Source organism: Danio rerio, chromosome 4 (assembly GCF_049306965.1).
Source record: "Danio rerio strain Tuebingen ecotype United States chromosome 4, GRCz12tu, whole genome shotgun sequence".
In the NCBI taxonomy this organism is placed as follows: Eukaryota; Metazoa; Chordata; class Actinopteri; order Cypriniformes; family Danionidae; genus Danio; species Danio rerio.
Genome location: NC_133179.1, coordinates 2,466,795 through 2,487,500, shown reverse-complemented (window position 1 = coordinate 2,487,500; position 20,706 = coordinate 2,466,795). Strand labels below are relative to the sequence as shown.

General features: G+C 36.5%; 1 protein-coding gene across 13 annotated transcripts in view; it reads left to right on the top strand.

The window, feature by feature from the left end:
- kcnc2 (potassium voltage-gated channel, Shaw-related subfamily, member 2) overlaps positions 1 to 20,706 on the top strand; it is a 139,056-nt gene that overhangs the window by 39,597 nt on the left and 78,753 nt on the right. For 2 of the 13 annotated variants that reach the window (XM_017354927.3, XM_073945385.1), the window contains exons 4-5: positions 3,066 to 3,152; positions 7,360 to 7,857. The exons of 2 other annotated variants lie outside the window; for them this stretch is intronic. In XM_017354927.3, coding sequence (XP_017210416.1) covers positions 3,066 to 3,127 — 62 coding nt within the window. In that variant the 3' untranslated portion in view covers positions 3,128 to 3,152; positions 7,360 to 7,857. Of the gene's footprint in view, positions 1 to 1,215; positions 3,153 to 5,597; positions 5,844 to 7,359; positions 7,858 to 20,706 lie in introns of those variants that run through there. 9 more of the 13 variants (XM_073945380.1, XM_073945387.1, XM_073945379.1 and 6 more) reach the window with 6 other exon arrangements.

The following is a 20,706-nucleotide window of genomic DNA, read 5'->3' as shown; positions in this document are numbered from 1 at the left end:
TGAGCTTTCTTATCAACACCTCTTTTTTTCCTTGTCTGCATTTATTGTTTGCATTGTGTTTGCATGCTGCATGCGCACTTAAAGTGTGAGCTCATAACCATGCTGATGTTGAGTTGGTGCTCAAAGTCCTGTTTGACATACACAAATGCTTGGCTAATAACCCTACCTGGTTAAGATCAGATGCAGCTGCTGGTGTGTGTGCGTGTGTGTGTGCATGCGTGCGTGCGTGCGTGCGTGCATGGTGCTAAAAGCCTGCTGAAGAGTTAGGGCCAGTGTGTATATATAATTTTGTGCTGTGCTGTTGCATTTGTTCATCCTATACATATTAGTATTATTTTATTAGTATGATATACCAGTTTGCTTATGATTTTTATTTTATTTTTACATAATGATTATCTTATTATTTTTATGGCAAATTTGCTTGTGTGTGTGTGTGTGTGCGTTTATATATATATATATATATATATATATATATATATATATATATATATATATATATATGTATATATATGTATGTGTATATATATATATGTGTGTGTATATATATATATATATATATATATATATATATATATATATATATATATATATATATATATAAATTGATGTTTGTGCTGTATTTGTATAATCCATTGTTGCTTTTTTTTTTACTGTGTAGTGCTTTCTGATATACATGATACTGTATGCATATATCAGTATCATTTACTAGCATTGATTATCATGCCATAAAGTGTAAACAACATTCTAGAGTTACACATCTGGTCTGGACTGTTACTATATATGATTCTATAGACAGAACAGTTGTCAAACTCATTAGTCATATGCATGAGAGACATACAGTGGATATTTAGGATAAAGAGAAAGATATTTGAGGTTTATGTACAGTTTTAGTTGACATTTCCATCCAGACTGGCTTTCGCTAAAAATATTTTTGTTGAATTTTCTCCACTTTCATCATATTTAGACGTCATAGTGATTTGTTTAAAAGATTATACAAACCTTTTTATCTACTGACTATATGAGCAGTAACTGAGCTCTTGATTATACACGCAACATGTCCAGCGATCAGAGGGAAAACACAGTAGCCATTTCATTGTGATCGCTGGACGCAGTCAATGTGCTGTGTTCTGTAATGTGTGTGCGTATGTCCCGTCACACACACACACGTGTTCAGTGTGTCTTTGTGCTTTTTACTGTTGCATTCTCTCACGTCTGAAGGCTCGGAGAAGTCTCGGAGTTTAAACAACGTGTACAGCGCTCTCCATCTCTCTCCAGTGACCTCGCCCTGTCCCATTCGCCGCAACCGCACACCATTCCTGTCTGTCAGCTGAGGACAAGCCCACAAACACAAAGACTCCGCCCACCAAATATGCTGAACTCCCATTAATAGTTTACCAAATGTATTACAAAGACTCCGCCCACCTTATATGCTAAAGACCAAACCCACTAATTCTTGACCAAAGGTTATGCAAAGGCTCCTCTCATGATATATGCTTAACTGGTAAAGCCACACCCACTTATACTTGACCAAATGTACTGCTAAGTCTCCCCCCACAATACATGCTGAAGCCACACCCACTAATACTTAAGCAAATGTATTGCAAAGTCTCCCACGATATATGCTGATTTGCTGAAGCCACACCCACTAATACTTGAACAAATGTACTGCTAAGTCTCCGCCCACAATACATGCTTAAGCCACACCCACTAATACTTAAGCAAATGTATTGCAGACTCCCACAATATATGCTGATCTGCAGAAGCCACACCCACTAATACTTGACCAAATGTACTGTGAAGTCTCTGCCCACCATATATGCTGAACTGCTTAAGCCACACCCACTAATACTTGACCAAATATACTGTGAAGTCTCCGCCCACCCTATATGCTGAACTGCTTAAGCCACACCCACTAATACTTGACCAAATGTACTGTGAAGTCTCCGCCCACCATATATGCTGAACTACTGAATCCACACCCACTAATACTTGACCAAATATACTGTGAAGTCTCCGCCCACCATATATGCTGAACTGCTGAAGCCACACCCACTAATACTAGTCCAAAGCAACTGCAAAGGCTCCACCCACCAAACTGCTAAGGCCACGCCTCTGACAACACTATTTGTCCATCTTCTCAAGCCACGCCCACTCACACGATCAAATAAACTATAAAGACTCCTCCATTTCTGGCCAAGGCAGTATGTGATCCTCTCTTTCTGTGAGTGTTATGTAAATAGTGTGCTTACAGAAAGTTTATAAAGAGTATTCGAGAGAATCTCACAAAATCATAATCTATTGCAAAATAGCAAATCTTTCTGTCTTTTGACGATGGCATGAAGCTGAACATGTTTTTGTGAGATTCGCTGAATTAATGCGATTTACCAGCCTGAAAATATTGATTCAGGGAGAGTTCAGCTCACTTATAAACACGCTTTAAGCTTTTAAGCACAAGCGCAGAATAAGATTTACCTGTAAAAGCTCGCGCTCAGGTGTGTGTATGTGTGTGTGTAAGCTGCGTGCTTGTCTGTGTACAGTTAAAGTCAGAATTATTAGCCCTCCTGAATTTGTTAGCCATTCTTATTATTGTCTTCCCCGGTTACTGTTTAACAGAGAGATTTCTTTTATCTTTGCCATGATGATAGCACATAATATATGACTAGATATTCTATAAAAGACTAGTATTCAGCTTAACGTGACATTTAAAGACTTAATTAGGGTAACGTTAGGGTAATTAGGCAAGTCATTGTATAACAGTGGTTTGTTCTGCAGACAATCCTAAACTAATATTGCTTAAGGGAGCTAATATTATTGATCTTAAAATGAAAAACTGCTTTTATTCTAGCCGAAATAAAACAAATAAAACTTTCTCCAGAAGGAAAAATATTATAGGAAATACTGTGAGAAATTCCTGAATCAACCTTGTTAACATCTGCTAAATAAAAGACAGGAGGGCTGGTCATTTTGACTTTGCCCGTACATGCTGCCGTGTCTCAGCCTCCCGCTCCTGTGAGTGTGTATGTGTGTGTTTTCCCGTGGGCCTCACACCGCTGCTGTACACACAGATCACTGCTCAGAGGTGGTGTTTGCGCGCTTCAGCCGGGCCGAGGGGAGCGTTCTGTCTTAAATGGGGAAGCAGACGAGACTCAAAGGTAACAGACTCTCTCCCTATGTGTGAACATGAGGATGAGAATGATGAAGAGAGAGAGAGAATGACTCTTAGTGTCCTTTAGATCGCTATACAAAAACTCTGTATTAAATCCCAATTAATAAGTCACATCAAAACACATTCCTGCTTGTTTGAAGGTTCATAAGTGCAGGTTTTAATCAAAACATATTAGCTCTGTCTCTGAAATGGTTTATTTATCCAACTGCTAATATTGATATTGATATTTTAGTATCTTCAAGCAGCTGTTGTAGTTTTTAGATTAGTTTATATTAATTTAATTAGTAATAATGCTTTTATATTGTTGCTTTTTATAATATAAGTAAATAGTTTCAGAAAGTTTATAATAATAGTTATAATAATAAAATATAATTATAATTTAATAATAATTCCTCACATTTATATAGCGCTTTTCTGGACACCTTTACACATTTTTTAGGGGGAATCTCCACATCCACTCCCAGTGTGCACGCAGCATCCACCTGGTGCACCAGACCACACACTAGCTGATTGGTGGAGAGGAGACTGAGTGATAAAGTCAATTATGATATGGGGATGGTTAGGAGGCCATGATGGGCAGAGGCAAGTGGGCAAATCTGGCCAGGATGCCGGGGTTAAATCTGGATTTAATGACCACAGAAAGTCAAGACCTCTGTTAATCGTCTCATCCAAAAGACAGCGCTCACTGACGAGTATAGAGTCCCCATCAATATACTGGGTCATTAGGACCCACACAGACCCCTTACTGGCCTTACTAACACCACTTCCAAAAAGCAACCTAGCTTTCCCATGTGGTTTCCCATCCAGGTATTGACCAGGCTCAGCCCTGCTCAGCTTCAGTGAGAGTTGCTATGTGAGAGATAATCTAACAAAATCATAATATTTCATTTAAATGAATATATGTATCCAACTTTGAATGTGTTATTTTAGTATCATCCAGCAGCTGTTGTAGTTTTTATAAATAGTTTGAATTTGTTTTTTAATTGTTTTGTCCTAGTTTTTAATGTAATTTATTTATTGTTTATTTATATATTTATTATTTTCTTTAACAATGCTTTGAAAACTTTGGCACAAACATTATGAAAGGTTTTTCTAATACACTTAAGCTGGGCATTTTTTGTTTGTTTGTTTGTTTGTTTGTTATGTTATGTTATTATGTTATTAATTATTTCCGAGCACATTTAAAAAGAACATTCTTATAATATTTGCATATTTTCAAAAGAATAAGAGAACATTCTAAAGTGGAACATTCTATTAATGTTCTCCAAAATAGAATGCTTTTAATAACATATTTTGATTTATTTTTTTATTTGAACTTCTGTTGTAGTTTTTATTTATTTTATTTTATTCATTATTTTTTTAAATGTATTTATTTAATTTTATTTATTATTTAATATTTTTAATAATCAAAAAAATTAAATTAAGTCATTTCGGTTTCCCCTCACCTCAAGTAAATTCATTAATTAGATATAATGCATATAATAGTTTTAAATGACAAAGATTTATTTAACATTAAAAACACCATAAATGGTTTGATTTCAAGGTCTTCCATCAGCTGAGGCCACACTCCTTCTACTTACTCAGATCTACTGCATAGACTCCACCCATCATTTTTGATCAACAGCTTAGGCCACGCCCACCAACTCGCTATCAGAGACTCCTTCCACCCTATTTAGCCAAGCGATGAGACCATGCCCGCTTATAAATAACCAAATGTACTGCAAAGACTCAACCTGCTTCATTTACTTAGGGTTTTAGTCATTATTTTCACAAAACCAAAGAAAAATGAGTACATAAAGTGTAGTTGATCAGATCGTGAGTTTTACCTAAACCAAGTGAGATAACCACTGAATAATTAGGGACTGAATGATTTATTTTAGAGGCGGAGCTAATATTGTTCTCTACAACATGCACTTATGAATTGTGCACAGGAGTGTGTGTTTAGTAAATAAACGGCTGCACTTCAAACTCAACTTTAAATGCATCAGTGAAGCACATATTTTTCTTCATGTTTGCTCCAACATTCATAATCACAATTAATTTTCTGAAATATTTCATCGCTCAAAGCGCTCACATCACCCGAGTCATTTATCTGCATCCTCTGTGTTATAGATGTACTGTACGGGCCTGTTCACATCAGCTCACTTCATGTGTTTCTCTGATCGGATAGCTTTGTGAAGATGTTTCCATTTACATTTGACCACATAAATGTGTCTCCACTAAGATGGATGTCACAATTAAGTCACTGTCAGATCAGAGAAAGCACATGGAGTGACCAGGTGTAAACCGCTCATATGGGATCAACTGGAGATCTGACTATCATCTCTTTGTCATATCTGTGTATTGTATGTGTACTGGTTTAAATGTGGAGAATCTGAGCATCATGTTATCTGTCTACTGTATGTGACTTGTTTGTCTGTTGTGTGTACAGTATGTGATGAAGAGTTGTGAGCATCATGTGTTTGTCGTCTGTTTGTATGTGATGAACTAGTTTGAATGAAGATGTCATGTGGAGATCTGAGCATCATGTGAGTGAATCTGAAAGGGACGGTTGCTAAGCAACTGGTGGAGGGAGATTTGCTGTCACACCCTGAACACTGTCATCACTGCCCTCGCCTGCTCCACATCACTACATCACTCATTTAAATACGCAAGAGCAGATCTACTGTACCCACAGGTGTATTATCATGTTAAGGTGGATCTCACAAAGATGCGTACAGGTCACTTTACATCCCAAAATATGAACAAATTGTCATTTCTAATATATGTTGTTCTTTTTGGTTACATTATAGTTTAGGTACCAATTCTCACTATTATTATTATTATTATTATTATTATTATTATTATTATTATTGTTAAAACCTGCCAATTATTATAACAGATTGCCTTTTTTTCAATTTATTTTATTAAATTATTTTATTCTATTTTATTTTTATTTATTTATTTTATTCTATTTTAAATCAATTTTTACATTTTTATTTAACTTTTATTTTATTTCATTTTATTCAATTTTATTTTTTTTATTTTATTTTTATTTTTTTACTATATTTATTTTTATTTAATTTTATTTAATTAAATTTTATCTTATTTTATTTTTTATTGGTGATTTTTTTATTATTTTATTCAGTTTTGATTTTAATTTTGTTCCTTTAATTTAATTTAATTTAATTTAATTTAATTTAATTTAATTTGATTTAATTTAATTTAATTTAATTTAATTTAATTTAATTTAGGTTCATTTTATTTTATTTTATTTTGTACTTATAAAGTACAATCTTATTCTACATTTCTAATCCTACCTAATAAAGCTGTAATCAGGCCTTAATAGTTAAGCCTGACAGAATTTTGCCCAAGCCCGACATTCTGATTGACTGCTTTTTAAAGCATAATTGGGTTAATTCATGCAAATTATATTTTTACTATTTATGCCCTCGTCGTAAGCAGTGTTGGGGGTAACACATTACAAGTAATGCAAGTTATGTTGTGTAATAATATTTGAGTTTTTTAAAAAAATATATTTTTAGTCTTTTTAAAAGAATTAGCTTTTAAAAAGTAGCTTTTATAAAGTAAGCCTCAGTGGTAATAAAAAGTAATGCAAAAGTAACTCAAAAGTAACGTAACGCATTGCTTACCATAACAAGTTAATAAGTAACGCATTTCCCCCACACTGGTCATATTTTTTTTATTAATGTTTATACATCAACTAAAGCTGATGATAAATAAATGAGATTTACATTAATATTTAGTTTGTTATGATTGCACAATATTAAGTCCTGATACAACAACAACAAATCACAAATCTAAAATAAATCAAAATATTCACAAAATCGCCCTTTAAATTTGAAGAAATTACATTCTTAGCAATGCATATTACTACATTTTTACATATTTATGGTAGGAAATTTACAAAATATCTTCATGAAACATATTGACTGAATATTCAAGTGATTTTCGGTGTAAAATTAAAATGAATATTTTGATTAGATCTTTAAATTTACCCATGGTTTGAGTGTCCTCCATGATCACATTTCTGTATGAGACTGTAATTTGTCCCATATTTATATTAATGACACTCTTTGTGAGATTCACCTGTTATAAATGCAATATGTTTGTCTAAAACAAAGTGTGTTTGTTTGAACAATTAAAAACAGAGCAGTTTTTGTGACGCAGTGCTGCTGTTGTTGCGTTTGCAGCCACTGTTTCTCCCCTGGCCGATGTTCAGTTTATATCAGCCAGAGACGGGGAGGGCGGAGCCAGCAGAGACTCTGATGGATTTGACGAACTGGATTGGACGGTCTGGAATAGAATAAGCCTGTGATTGGACGGTTCTCATAGATGGACATCTTCATCCAACGGACTGGATTTTCCTGTGTGAAAGTCGAAAGAAACAAATGTAAAAATCCTGACGTGGATCTAGTGAAACGTGCTTCAATCCGGCGGGCTCTCCATTTTAAATGTGGCATCTGTATAAAAGGACACACATTCACGCGTGGCTTCCCTCTGTGTCAGGTAGCAAATCCAGCACCCTTTTCCAGGCCTCTGTCAGTGCAATAAGTGTATTACGATGTGTAGAGGCACAAGTGTTGAACTCGAGTATTAGTGTATCGACTTTTCTGAACTACACCATAGAGCGAGAGAGACTATAACATGATCTGATGAATAAATGTGACCTGCTGTCATTTATGCTTTTAGTTGCTCTAGTATCTCTGGTGGAGTCCTTGCTGTCTCTGTGTGTATGTGTGTCTGCAGGTTTATGTGGTTTATGAGGACATTAAATTGCATAATGACATAGATATGACCAGTTGTGCTGTTATTAAGGGGGTTTATGAGGATGTGCTTTGTGTCCTCAGAATGCATAAGCAATTCTTAAGTCATACAGTACTTGTCTAATAAGTGATTTCTACACTATAAATAACGTAATGGAAAGTCCTCATAAACCATAAATACGAGTGTGTGCAGGTTTATGTGGTTTATGTGGACATTGAAATTGTATAATGGCATTGATATGACCTAGTTGCACTTTGTTATTAAGGTATTTTATTAGGACATGCTTTGTGTCCTTGTAATGCTTAAAATCATACTTGTCTTTTGGCATTCAAATTCGTTAAGGTAGGGTAAAACCGTATAATAAACAATTTGTACACCATAAATTAATTACACCTATGGAGAGTCCTCATAAACCATATATACAAGTGTATGTACAGGTTTATGTGGTTTATGAAGACGTTGAAATTGTATAATGGCACTGCTATGTCCTAGTTGTGCTCTGTTAATAAGGTGGCTTACGAGGACATGATTTGTGTCCTTGTAATGCTTAAAATAATACGTGTGTTTCCAGATCTAAATTTGTAGGGATGGGGCAGAGCCATATAATAAGTGATTTTTACACTATAAATTACAGTACGCCTATGAAGAGTTCTCATAAACCATATTTCCAAGTGTGTGTGCAGGTTTATGTGATTAATGAGGACACTGAAATGGTATAATTACATCGGTGTGTCCTAGTTGTGCTCTGTTATTAAGGTGGTTTATGAGGACATGCTTTGTGTCCTTGCAATGCTTAAATCATACTTGTCTTTTCGATTTTGTAGGGGTATGGTAAAACCATGTGATGAGCTGTTTTTACACTATAAGTTGCATTACACCTATAGAAAGTTCTCATAAACCATATATGCAGTATGTGTGTATGTGTGTGCAGGTTTATTTGGTTTATGAGGACTTTGAAATTGTATAATAACGTTAGTATGACCTAGTTGTGCTCTGTTATTAAGATATTTTATGAGGACATGCTTTGTGTCCTTGTAATGCTTAAAAATGATTAAAAATCATACTTGTTCTTTGACATTTAAATTTGCAGGGGTCGAGTACAGCCATGTAATAAGTGATTTTTCCACTATAAATTACATTGCACCTATAAAGAGTCCTCGTAAACCATATATACAATGTGTGTAGGTTTATGTGGCTTATGAGGACATTGAAATTGTATAATGGCATTGGTATGACCTAGTTGTGCTCTGTTAATAAGGTGTTTTATGAGGACATGATTTGTGTCCTTGTAATCCTTAAAATACTTTTAAAAATCATACTTGTCTTTTGACATTCAGATTTGTAGGGGTAGGGTAAAGCCATATAGTAAGTGATTTTTACACTATAAATTACATTACTCGAGTTCTCATAAACCATATATACATTTGGGTGTGTGTGTGTGTGTGTGTGGAAATTCCTCTTTCTTGGTCGCTGTTTGGTAGTGAAAGTGTCCAGTGCAACAATCAGATGTGATGTGCAATAATGATGTGAAACAAAGCTGCACCGATTCACACTGTGATCTGAGTCTGACAGACACCGTGGCCCGCTTCAACAAACCCTCTGCTCCTTCAGCCAGACAGAGATTAGACCTGTCACATCAGTGTGTGTGTGTGGGGGTGTCTGTGTGTGTGCAATATTACAAATGCGATACAACATTAGTATTACTGTGTTTAAAAATGCTATAATTTTCGTTTTCATTGTTACTTCTTATTTAAATGTTTACGTTTTAGTCATTTTTGTTTAGCAGTAGCTCATCAGAAATTATCACTAAAATACAGTAAGCTAATCATTCAAAAATATGATCAGTAGTCCTCAATTGAAGTTGATCCAAACCTTAAAATTGTTTGTCCTAAAACGATCAAACAACACACTCTTATCTTAGGACAGTTCAGAAAATGTGACTTATTGTATACGCTCTCTGATAAAAGTCTTCTTGTGGATCCCTGTTGTAAGAGCAACAAAAATAACTTCTAGTTGATCATTTGGAAAAGTTTTCAGAAGGTAGATTAAATCATCTGTTGAACTGCATCCCAATTCAGTATGAGGGTGTGCGAGAGATCTGCACAGTGGATGGCAAAATTAACAGCCTGAGGGATCAAGACACTTGTGCTGCCCATCACATTACAAGCCACAGGAGAGGGCAAACTCTTCAGCAGGATAGCGCTCCTCATACTTCAGCCTCCACATCAAAACTCCAGAAAGCAAAGAAGGTGAAGGTGCTCCAGGATTGGCCAGCCCAGTCACTAGATATTAACATTATTGAGCATGTGTGGGGTAAGATAAAGGAGGAGGCATTGAAGATGAATCCAAAGGATCTTAATGAACTCTGGGAGTCCTGCAAGAACGCTTTCTTTGCCATTCCAGATGGCTTTATTAATCAGTGACTTGAGTCATGTCAGAGATGTATAGATGCAGTCCTCCAAGCTCATGTTGGAGTCAGCCACAATATTCATTCTGCCTCCACTGCAGCATGACTTTATATGCTATACTGGACTTTATTTCTGTTCAGTGATGAGACTGTTGTCCAAGCAAAGTCAGACCTTACTGTCCTAATTAAATAATTAAATATCAGGCATGATCATATTTTATGGTGGTAAAATCAGCTAAATCTAGAGGGCTTTGCCTTTCATATAAGCCACTTCTGATACCAAATGATCAACTAGAAGTCCTGTTATTATTTGTTGTTTCTAAAACTTGCATAGGCGACAAGACTTTTATCAGGTAGTGTGTGTGTGTGTGTGTCTATATATATATGGGTCACAAAAATAGTCATAATTTTATAAATAGAAAATTTGACTTTAATTTTAATATAACTAAAAATGGATTGGTTAACATTAAAATAACAGAAATTATCATATAATAATAAAAAAACCTTAACAAATCTACAGTAGTCCACGATTATAGTGGATATCTTCACTGTAAAAGTACAGTGAACTCAAAATTGACTGAAAGTTAATTCTACTCATTTGAAAAGAGTTTTGAACTCAGTGTTGGATGTAATGAGTTAATTAAATACCTCATTACTTAAATGGAGTAAGTTCACAGTACTCATATAGATTAGTTTTATTTAACTCATGGTTTGTAGCAATTGGTTTCCTCACAGTTTGAGTAGTCTTAACTTATCAGGTTTTACAGTACTCAGTTAGCTTACTTGGTTTTACTGTGTTAAAATTGCTTCATTTACTCGTTTGAAAAGAGTTTTGAACTCAGTGTTGACTTAATTAAATACCTCATTACTTCAACTTAAATGAATTAAGTTCACAGTACTCATTAGGATCAGTTTTTGAACTTAAATGGTTTGTTGCAATCGGTTTCCTTAAATGGTTTGAGTTGTCTTAACTTTGTGGGTTTTACAGTGTAAGTTTTCCTCAAACTATTCAACTTTTCGGGTCATATAATTAAGCATAGTTTTGCATTGTATAAAGAAAGTATGACTTTTATTTTAATATAATTAAAACTATATATTTATTTCTTTTAATTCTGGGTTAAAAGTGACCCAGTTGTGTTTGTGATGGACGTGCCATAGGAGTTGTGTTGAGGTGTGTGTGTGAGAGATCGTGTGTGTGTGTGTTTTCCCAGCACCCACAGAACTTAAGTATGTTGATGTTAATATTTTCTGCTGCTTTCAGAAGTCAGGGCACCGTTTCCAATATAAATGAGAAAATGTAAAGCTATCTATTTTTGGACTTAGATCTTGTATTTTCTGTGTGTGTGTCTGTGTGTGTGTGTGCCGTCGGTGTGTGTGTGTTTGCGTGTGTGTGTGTCACTGTGCAGACTGTGGATGTGCTGAAGCTGTACTGTGGAGTCATTTCTCTGTCGGCCTCTTCTAGTGCATGCGAAGAGCCTAACTGTAAAGACTGAGTCTGAAGATCATGTGTAGTTCAATGCCATGTGAGACGGTCGGATAAACATATTCACCTTGTACAAAACCAAAGCGCTTTCTTTTCTTTCTGTGCAAACACACACACACACACACACACACAAACAACATTGCCTGAGGATCAATGAATAAACATTTAGCAGACACTTTTATCCAAAGCAGATGAAAAGGAAAATGCTAAATGCAAAGAGAAATTGGAAGTATGTGATTCCTTTTGAATCATGTTTAATAATAAACATCTAAAAGTTGACTTTAACCAATTTTAAAATACACTTGTGGTGAATTATCTCAAAGCAAACCGTGTTTGCTGTGGCTTTAAAATGTTCAGTGGCAAAACAAAACAAGATTGTGTCTCAAATATTCAGTTGAAGTCAGAATTATTAGCCCTTCTGTTTAATTTTTCCTCAATTTCTGTTTTTTCAACACATTTCTAATCATAATAGTTTTAATAACTCATCTCTAATAACTGATTTATTTTATCTTTGCCATGATGACAGCACATAATATTTGTCTAGATATTCTTCAAGATACTGATATTCAGCTAAAGTGACATTTAAAGGCTTAACTAGGGTAATTAGGGCAGGAGTTCCCCAAACGTTTCAGCCCATGACCCCCAAAATAACAGTGCCTTGCAATAACTTGACCCTCAATATTCTCTGAGGTGGTAATAAATATATAAATCTTGCACACAACGGCTCACACACACCAAGAGGCCCAAGTCTATTCATCGTTTGATTTTGGAGAACACCCCTAGGAGAACAACCTCCATCTTCAGTTGTGTCCTGTATTTATTTTTAATGTATGTGAGTGCCGTAAAGGTGTCAAAGTTTAACCTGGTGCCTTCAAATCAATGAGCTGCATCTGACGCTGTTGCTGTGTCTTTAATATAACATGATCACATCAGGAGTCGCAGCAAAGTGAAAGTCTGATGGCTTTTTAATTGAATGTTGTTTTTTGTTTATTATTAACATGTTAACAGTGTTACTGCACTCTAGGAAATGCTGGGTTATTTAAACGCACATTGGGTAAAATATGGACTAACCCATAGGGTTAAATTCGGTCCTCTTAATTTAATTTAAAAATTGTACTTTGCAGTTGGTTTAGTCTGTATTACACCCATATGGGTTGAATTAATAACCCAACATTTTCTAGAGTGTATTAACTACTATTTTGTTCTTCAGTAGGTTATGGATAAAATATGATCATTCTAATAGTTTAACAAAAATTAATTAGGTTTAATTAACCCCCCCCCTCTCTCTCTCTCTCTCTTACTGTCCTGCAACCTTCCGGGGAGTCCCGACCCCCACTGTGGGAACCACTGGCAAGTCAATGTATAACAGTGGTTTGTTCTGTAGATCAGTGGTTTCTGAAGTGGGTGTCGCAGGACAATGACAGGGGTCGCTTGGTGTTTCCATAAATTAATCTTATTAAACTATCAGAATTATTGTATTTGTTAATAAACCACAGAAGATAAAAATATTAGTTATTAGTTACATAAAAAAAACAATAAAATGCAAATAAAAAGCTATCAGCTTTTCAATTTTTTTTTTCCATTGGATTGCGACCCCTGTGTTTACATTAGATCAGGGGTCGGCAACCCAAAATGTTGAAAGAGCCATATTGGACCAAAAATAACAAAAAACAAATATGTCTGGAGCCACAAAAAATGTAAAGCCTTATATAAGCCTTATAATGAAGGAAACACATGCTGTATGTATCTATATTAGCTATATTAGCCTACTATCAAAATGACTAAATTGGCTACAAATACATAATGAGCCTTCATGATTAAATAGCCACTGAAATCAGGTGGTTGGTGTTTATTTTGTTGTCATTTAAACACTTCAGCACAGCCTCTGGTCTTTTAGTGTTATTAATTTGATCATTTCTTCTTGCGGCCCATCAGAGTTCACAAACCTGCATAAAAGCGCGTTGAATATCGGTCACATCACAGGCAATTGAGTATGCTGGGACTGAATTAATGTCCTTGGTTTGCTGATCGGTGATGTTACCTACCATTTTAATAGCCCTTTCCTTCACTGTCTTGGTGGAGAAAGGTATATCTTTATTTTTTTGTATTATCTTGGTTTTGTTTTTAAAGTTTGCAAATAGGTGTTCTAATATGTCATACCATCTTTGAACGGTTTTCCATGCTTTACAATCTCCTGGTTTGTTTACAACAGCCACCTGCCCGGCATCCCACCCTGCTGATAGAAACGTGTGTCGCAGGCTATGACGCAAATCTTCGTTGACAGAAATGTTGAAATTAAATATTAATTCTACACACTTTGACAGCATTTGAAAACGTTAAAAATGTTTGTCCTCCTACAGAAATCATATTAAAACAAAAAAATATATTAACCTCCCCCATCTTTTTGCATTTTCAAACATTTTTGAAAAAGCTCCAGGGAGCCACAAGAGCAGCGTTAAAGAGCCGCATGCGGCTCTAGAGCCGCGGGTTACTGACCCCTGCATTAGATGAACCACACAGCACTAGCATCAGCTGCAGCAGATTAATTTCATGGCGCCAGGTTAAACTTTCGGTAACACTTTATTTTGATGGTCCATTTGAGTATTAGTAGACTGTCTGCTTAATATCTGTTCATACTGCTGCTAAACAGACATTTCACTGACTAAAAGAAACTTTGCAAGTACATGTCAACTTACACTAACTCTAACCTAACACTCTACTTATAACCTAATGAGAATTAGTTGGCATGAAGATGCAATGTAACTTATATTCAACAAACGGACCATCAAAGTAAAGTGTGCGAAAACTTTCGGAGACCGTCATGGCAATCAAATACATTAAAAATAAATACAGACCACAACTGAAGACGGAGCTTGAACTCTGAGTGGCGAGCTCCACAATTAAACCAAGAATAGACTCATTAGGGGAGGTTAATATTAAAAAATTATCCCCCGGTTTCACAAACAAGGTTTAAGGCTAGTCAAGATTAAATTGCATGTTTGAGCTGTCTTGATGTCTTGAAATACGTCAGTGTCATTTTTTTGTCTCCAGTTGCAAACCAGTAATATATTTTTTAAAGGCCATTTTTATTAATGTGGCTGAAATAGCCTAACTTCACTGAAACTTAGTCCTGGCTTAATCTAAGCCTTGTTTGTGAAACTGGGCTAATATGTGTTATATTATGTGACCCCCGAGGGGTCGCGGGGCAATGAAGGGGGGTCGCCTGGTGATTTCTAAAAATCTATTTATTTTTATTAACCATAAGAATTAACATATTTTATCCATAACTATACTGAAAATAAAAATAGTCGTTTATAGTTACTATATACTATATAGTTACTATAGTAGCTTATAGTTACTAGTTTTATTGGATTGCGACCCCTGGGGTAATTACATTATATTAAAGGCAGCAATAGCGTCAGATGCATTTTGATTTTATAACATCAGGTTATACTTTCTGGGACATTTAAAGCACTGACACAAATTTAATTGGTGTGTCTGCGTCATTGCATGCAAGGTTTCTGTATTTATAACCACCTCAGAGGATATTGGGGGTCGCGAGTCACTGGCATTGTTATTTTGGGGGTGGCGGGCTGAAAAGTTTGGGAACCCCTGCTGTAGACAACTGAATTGCTTAAGGGGGCTAATAATTTTTTACCTTAAAAAAAGCTTTTATTATAGCAGGAATAAAACAAATAAGACTTTCTCCAGAAGAAAAAATATTAAAGGAAATACTGTGGCAAATTTCTGAATCTGTTCAACATCATTTTGGAAATATTGGAAAAAGAAAAAACTTTGACTGTACATACACACAACAGTGTGTTACTGAATGAAGACATTTCCTCTCAACTGGGATTTTTTACCTCCCAGAATCATCAGCGAACAACTCTGAGTGAGATTTCCACCTGCAGCACGAGGTGAGCTTCAGAAACGGAGATGACCCAGATTTGTTGTCTTTGTGGATTGTTGAATCTGCTGTCCGGCATCAGCTCCAGGTTGTGATGTGGGTCTCTATATGTAGGTCTTCTTCTGTCCCGTCACTGCTGCCATGCTGGAGAAAAAAAAAAAAAAAAAACAACACAGCAGGCGGCGAGTTTGTGTTTTTAGGCCGCAAAACCTCCCATGAGCAGCTGTATCCATAACAACAAACCCGCTTCTCTGAAGACTGAAGGCAAGAGCATCAATATTGCATCACAGTCTCTCTGTATGAACCACCGTGTGATGTGGAGCCACACACACACATACACTTGTTCAGATATCTTTATGGGGACTATTCATATACATACTGATGTTTTTCTACTTCACAGACGGTATATTCTCTCCCCTTATCCCTAAAGCCAACCCTGACAGGAAACTATCTGCAGTTTTAAATGTTCAAAATACTTCATTCTGTGTGATTTATGAGTCGTTTACCTCTTGGAGACCAAAAATTGTTGCTACAAGGTCAACATTAATTGGTATTGTCATACAGTACTTGTTAGGTATTTCTCCAAAATCACCCAGCTACAGTGAGCGTAGTGCTGTGTGTGTGTGTGTGTGTGTGTGTGTGTGTGTGTGTGTGTGTGTGGGCGGTTGTACTATTGCGGTCTGATTGCTCACAAATGGAAATCAGATATGCATGACTCAAATGATACTGTGAATTGTTCAGCAGTGTGTCAATGGATGTCAAACTGATGCGGTGATTCAGAAATACACGCGCCGTACCTGCTTCCCCTACAGGTCACACACTCCTTAAACTTAATTTAACTGTGGCTGTCAAATGTTATTGCTTTTAATGCATTATTTAAAATGATGTAATTTAAATAGAAATGCACGTGCCGTATGTTAAAGTCTGTGTGAAACGAGAATGGCTGTAGATTTTTGTTTCAGTGTGTCTTTCTAACCTTAACTAAATATTAAGTAATGGGCGGGGCTTTCTTTTTTGCGCTCTTTCTCTCCTAAAAACTGTTGTAGGGGCGTGGCTAAGCATATTTAGCTCAATCCGTAAAACTGACATCATCAGAGAAGGACTGCCATTGGCTAAACAAAATGACTTGGCTACTTATTTAAAATAAGCATCATCAACACAATTTTTGAGTTTTGTTAGGGGGACAACTTAATTATTTTATGTTCGATACACTTGCATTTATAAAAAGCAATTAAGTTAATTTAATCCATTTGTGTTTGGACGACATGAAGGATTTAAAAAACTGAAGTCATTGCGTTTGGGAACAGAGATAAGGTTCTCAAGGTGAATGCGTACCTTAGCTCTAAAGGTCAAACAACAAAAATAAGGTCAAGAATCTTGATGTGATTCTGGAGTCAGATCTGAGTTTCAGTAGCCATGTCGAAGCAGTAAGTCAGGGGTGTACAAACTTGGTCCTGGAGGGCTGGTGTCCTGCACAGATTAACTCCAACTTCATTTAACACACCTGCCTGGAAGTTTCTAGTACACCTAGAAGGAGCTTAATTAGCTGGTTTAATTGGAGTTGGAACAACTCGGCCCTCCAGAACCAAGTTTGGACACCCTTGCAGTAAGTAAATCAGCATACTATCATCTCAAAAACATTGCAAGAATCAGATGCTTTGTTTCGAGTGAGGACTTAAAGAAGCTTGTTGATGCTTTTATCAGCAGCAGGATGGATTACTGTAATGGCCCTCCCAAAAAGACAGTCAGACAGATGAAGCTCATCCAGAACGCTGTGGCCAGGATTCTGACCAGAACTAGAAAATCAGAGCACATCACACCTGTCCTCAGGTCTTTACACTGGCTCCCAGTTACATTCAGAATAGATTATTAGTCTATTAAGTATTATATATATATATATATATATATATATATATATATATATATATATATATATATATATATATATATATATATATAAGTATTATTATTGCCTAGGAGCTCAATATGTTACAGAAATGCTCACGGAATACAAACCTAACAGATCACCTAGATCTTTAGGATCAAGTCAGTTAGAAATTCCTAATGCTGTGTTCACACTAGATGCGTCAAACGCAAGTGATTTACATGTGATTTACAATGTAAATGCGCGAATAAACATCCTGCGGCGCGATACACGCGAATGGCGCAGTGCGAATGGCTCAGTCAGAAGCACCGCTGAAAGCCTCCATCATCCAGGTTAAGTTTCTGGAGGAGTTTAGGAGCTCATAGAGCTGGATGCACCTCTGAAAGGATCTAGTGGACTCAGACACGGCCCCTAATGTATCAACGCTGATTTTCAGCCTTCATAAAGCACATAACCACTGTTATTTTCGTAATAAAATCCATGTTAGCCATTTAGCAGCAAAGCTAGAGTCACCGGGCAGACAGAAAGACAGAACGCGAATACGCGTCTGTTCTGAAGCGAATTTGACGCGTGAATGAAGCGGATTTGACGCGCTGATAAAGCGAGTAAACTCAGATGTTCACACGGCTATTTTCACGCGGTTCCACGTCTGGTGTGAACACAGCATAAGAGTTCAGTCACTCGCAGCGTCTCCCTGCTGCTGGAATCAGCTACCAGAAATGATCCGATATGCTCCAATATTAGGCACATTCACATCAAGACTGAACACACATCTGTTTATCTGTGCCTTTACTGAATGAGCACTGTGCTGCATTATAATGTCTTTCTTTCATTTATCATTCCTTTATAACCTGTTTTAACACATGTTATCTGTTGTTGCTCATGTTTAATGCGTTTAACCTTTTCTTGTTTCTTTTATTCTTGCTTATGTAGATCACTTTGAATTTCCATTGTGTATGAAACATGCTATATAATTCAACTTGTCATGCCTCACTGTGAGCAGAAGCAGATGACAGATTTTGATTAAAAACCACCAAAACAAACTCTTTTCCTCAGTGGATTAACTTGCGCTGATTATATATTTACCTTAAGACTTATAATGTTCGCTAGCAAAATAAACCTGATGTAAAATACATATGAGTCCATTAATGCAGCAGGTTATTCTGCAGGAGTTAACTGTTTAAGCGTAAACAGTGTCGGATTGTTCAGACATAAAGCCCAGACGCTGTCAGAACTCATAAACTCTCACCCACGGCCACATTTGGATCTGTGTGCTGTACCCAAAACCTGAATCTGTTGCTATGAGACGAGCTGCTTCATTAGAGGAAGAAGTGTAGTGTTGAAGACAGAGACGTGTGTGTGTGTGTGTGTGTGTGTGTGAGAGAGAGAGTGTTTGTTTATGCATGCATATGTGTTTGTGCATGTGAATGTGTGTGCATGCATATGTGTGTGTTTGTGCATGCTTGAACATTGGTGTATGCATTCTTGTGTATGCTTACATGTTAATGTCTGTTTGTTTGTGTGTGTGTGTGTGTGTATGCTTGCAATTGTGCGTGCAGGCATATAAGTGTGTGTTTGCTTGTACATGCATTTGTGTATGCATTCTTGTGTATACACACACACATGTTTGTGTGTGTGTGTGTGTGTGTGTATGTTTGTAATTGTTTATGTAGGCATGTGTGTGTGTGTTTGTGCACACTTGAACATTGGTGTATGCATTCTTGTGTATGCTTACATGTTAATATCTGAATTTGTGTGTGTGTGTGTGTGTGTGTGTGTGTGTGTGTGTGTGTGTGTGTGTGTGTGTGTGTGTGTGTGTGTGTGTGTGTGTGTGTGTGTGTGTGTATGCTTGTCATTGTGTGTGCAAGAATATAAGTGTGTGTGTGCATGCTTGTACATGCATTCGTGTATGCACACATATTAATGTCCGTGTTTTTGTTTGTGTATGCTTGCAATTGTGTGTGCATGCAGTGCATGTGAGTGTGTGCATGTATGATTGTGTGTTTGTATGCGTGCATGTGTGTTTGCATGCATTTGTGCATGTGCAGGCTTATGTGTGTGCATTCTTGTGTATACATTTTGATGTCTGTGTGTGTTTGTGTGTGCATGCATGCATGATTGAATGTGTGTGTGTATGTGTGTGTGTTTGTATTCATGTGTGTGCATGTTTTTGTGTACACTACAGCATGTGTGTTTGTGTAAATCCAAATCAGCACTGTAGACATGTTGCTAGTAAGCAGTTATCTCTTAAGAGCAATCACTATCGGTTCAGTAGCTAATACAGCAGTTCTCGAGATCTACCTGTGCTCGAACTCCCCTTTCGCCTTGCGAACGAGAGGGAGCCCCGGGCTTGTGGATCTTATGAGCTCAGAGATCTCTCCCAGGACAGCATGCCAATCAAGCTTTATAATCAATCATCAGCTAAGGCTGAACTCTTGAAAAGCAGAGCGAGCATCTGTATTTCCCTCAGATCGACTAAATCTATTCTGAAGCATTGGCTGTTTCTCCATATTTGATGATGATTTGGGAGAGAATGTAGTTCAAGGTCTTCTGTAAATCAGTCTGTAATCGAGCAGAAATGAGTAATGTGTTTAATTAAAAGTTAAAGTGCCGGTAGAAATATTGCAGGTCAGTATGAGTGCAAACACATCTTTCCTTCATTGCTCTTGTTTTTATTCAGATTTTGACTCGCTCTTCGATGTGAAACTGGCATTACAGTGTTTCGTTTAGTATTTTTGAGATCTAAAAGAAATGCATTGATGAATATATTTACATTTGACTCCAGCAAGCGTCTGGTTTGTGGCCGTGAACACATGGTTGTGTGTGGTCAGATGGTGGACTGACAGACTGATGATCTGACAGAGCGTAAACACTGATCTGAGTTCAGCAGACGTGTGTGTCTCACTGAGAAACTCACGACACGAGAAGAAGAGAGAAACGCAGATCTGTGAAATGAGACTGATTCAAAACCTGATGTCTCTTCATAGCAGACAGTAACATCAATAGACATCCCAGATATCAGGAAGAATTCTCAGGATGCTTTGTTAAAAATCAGATTCCTTATAGAGAAAATGAGTTTTGAACCCAGCTC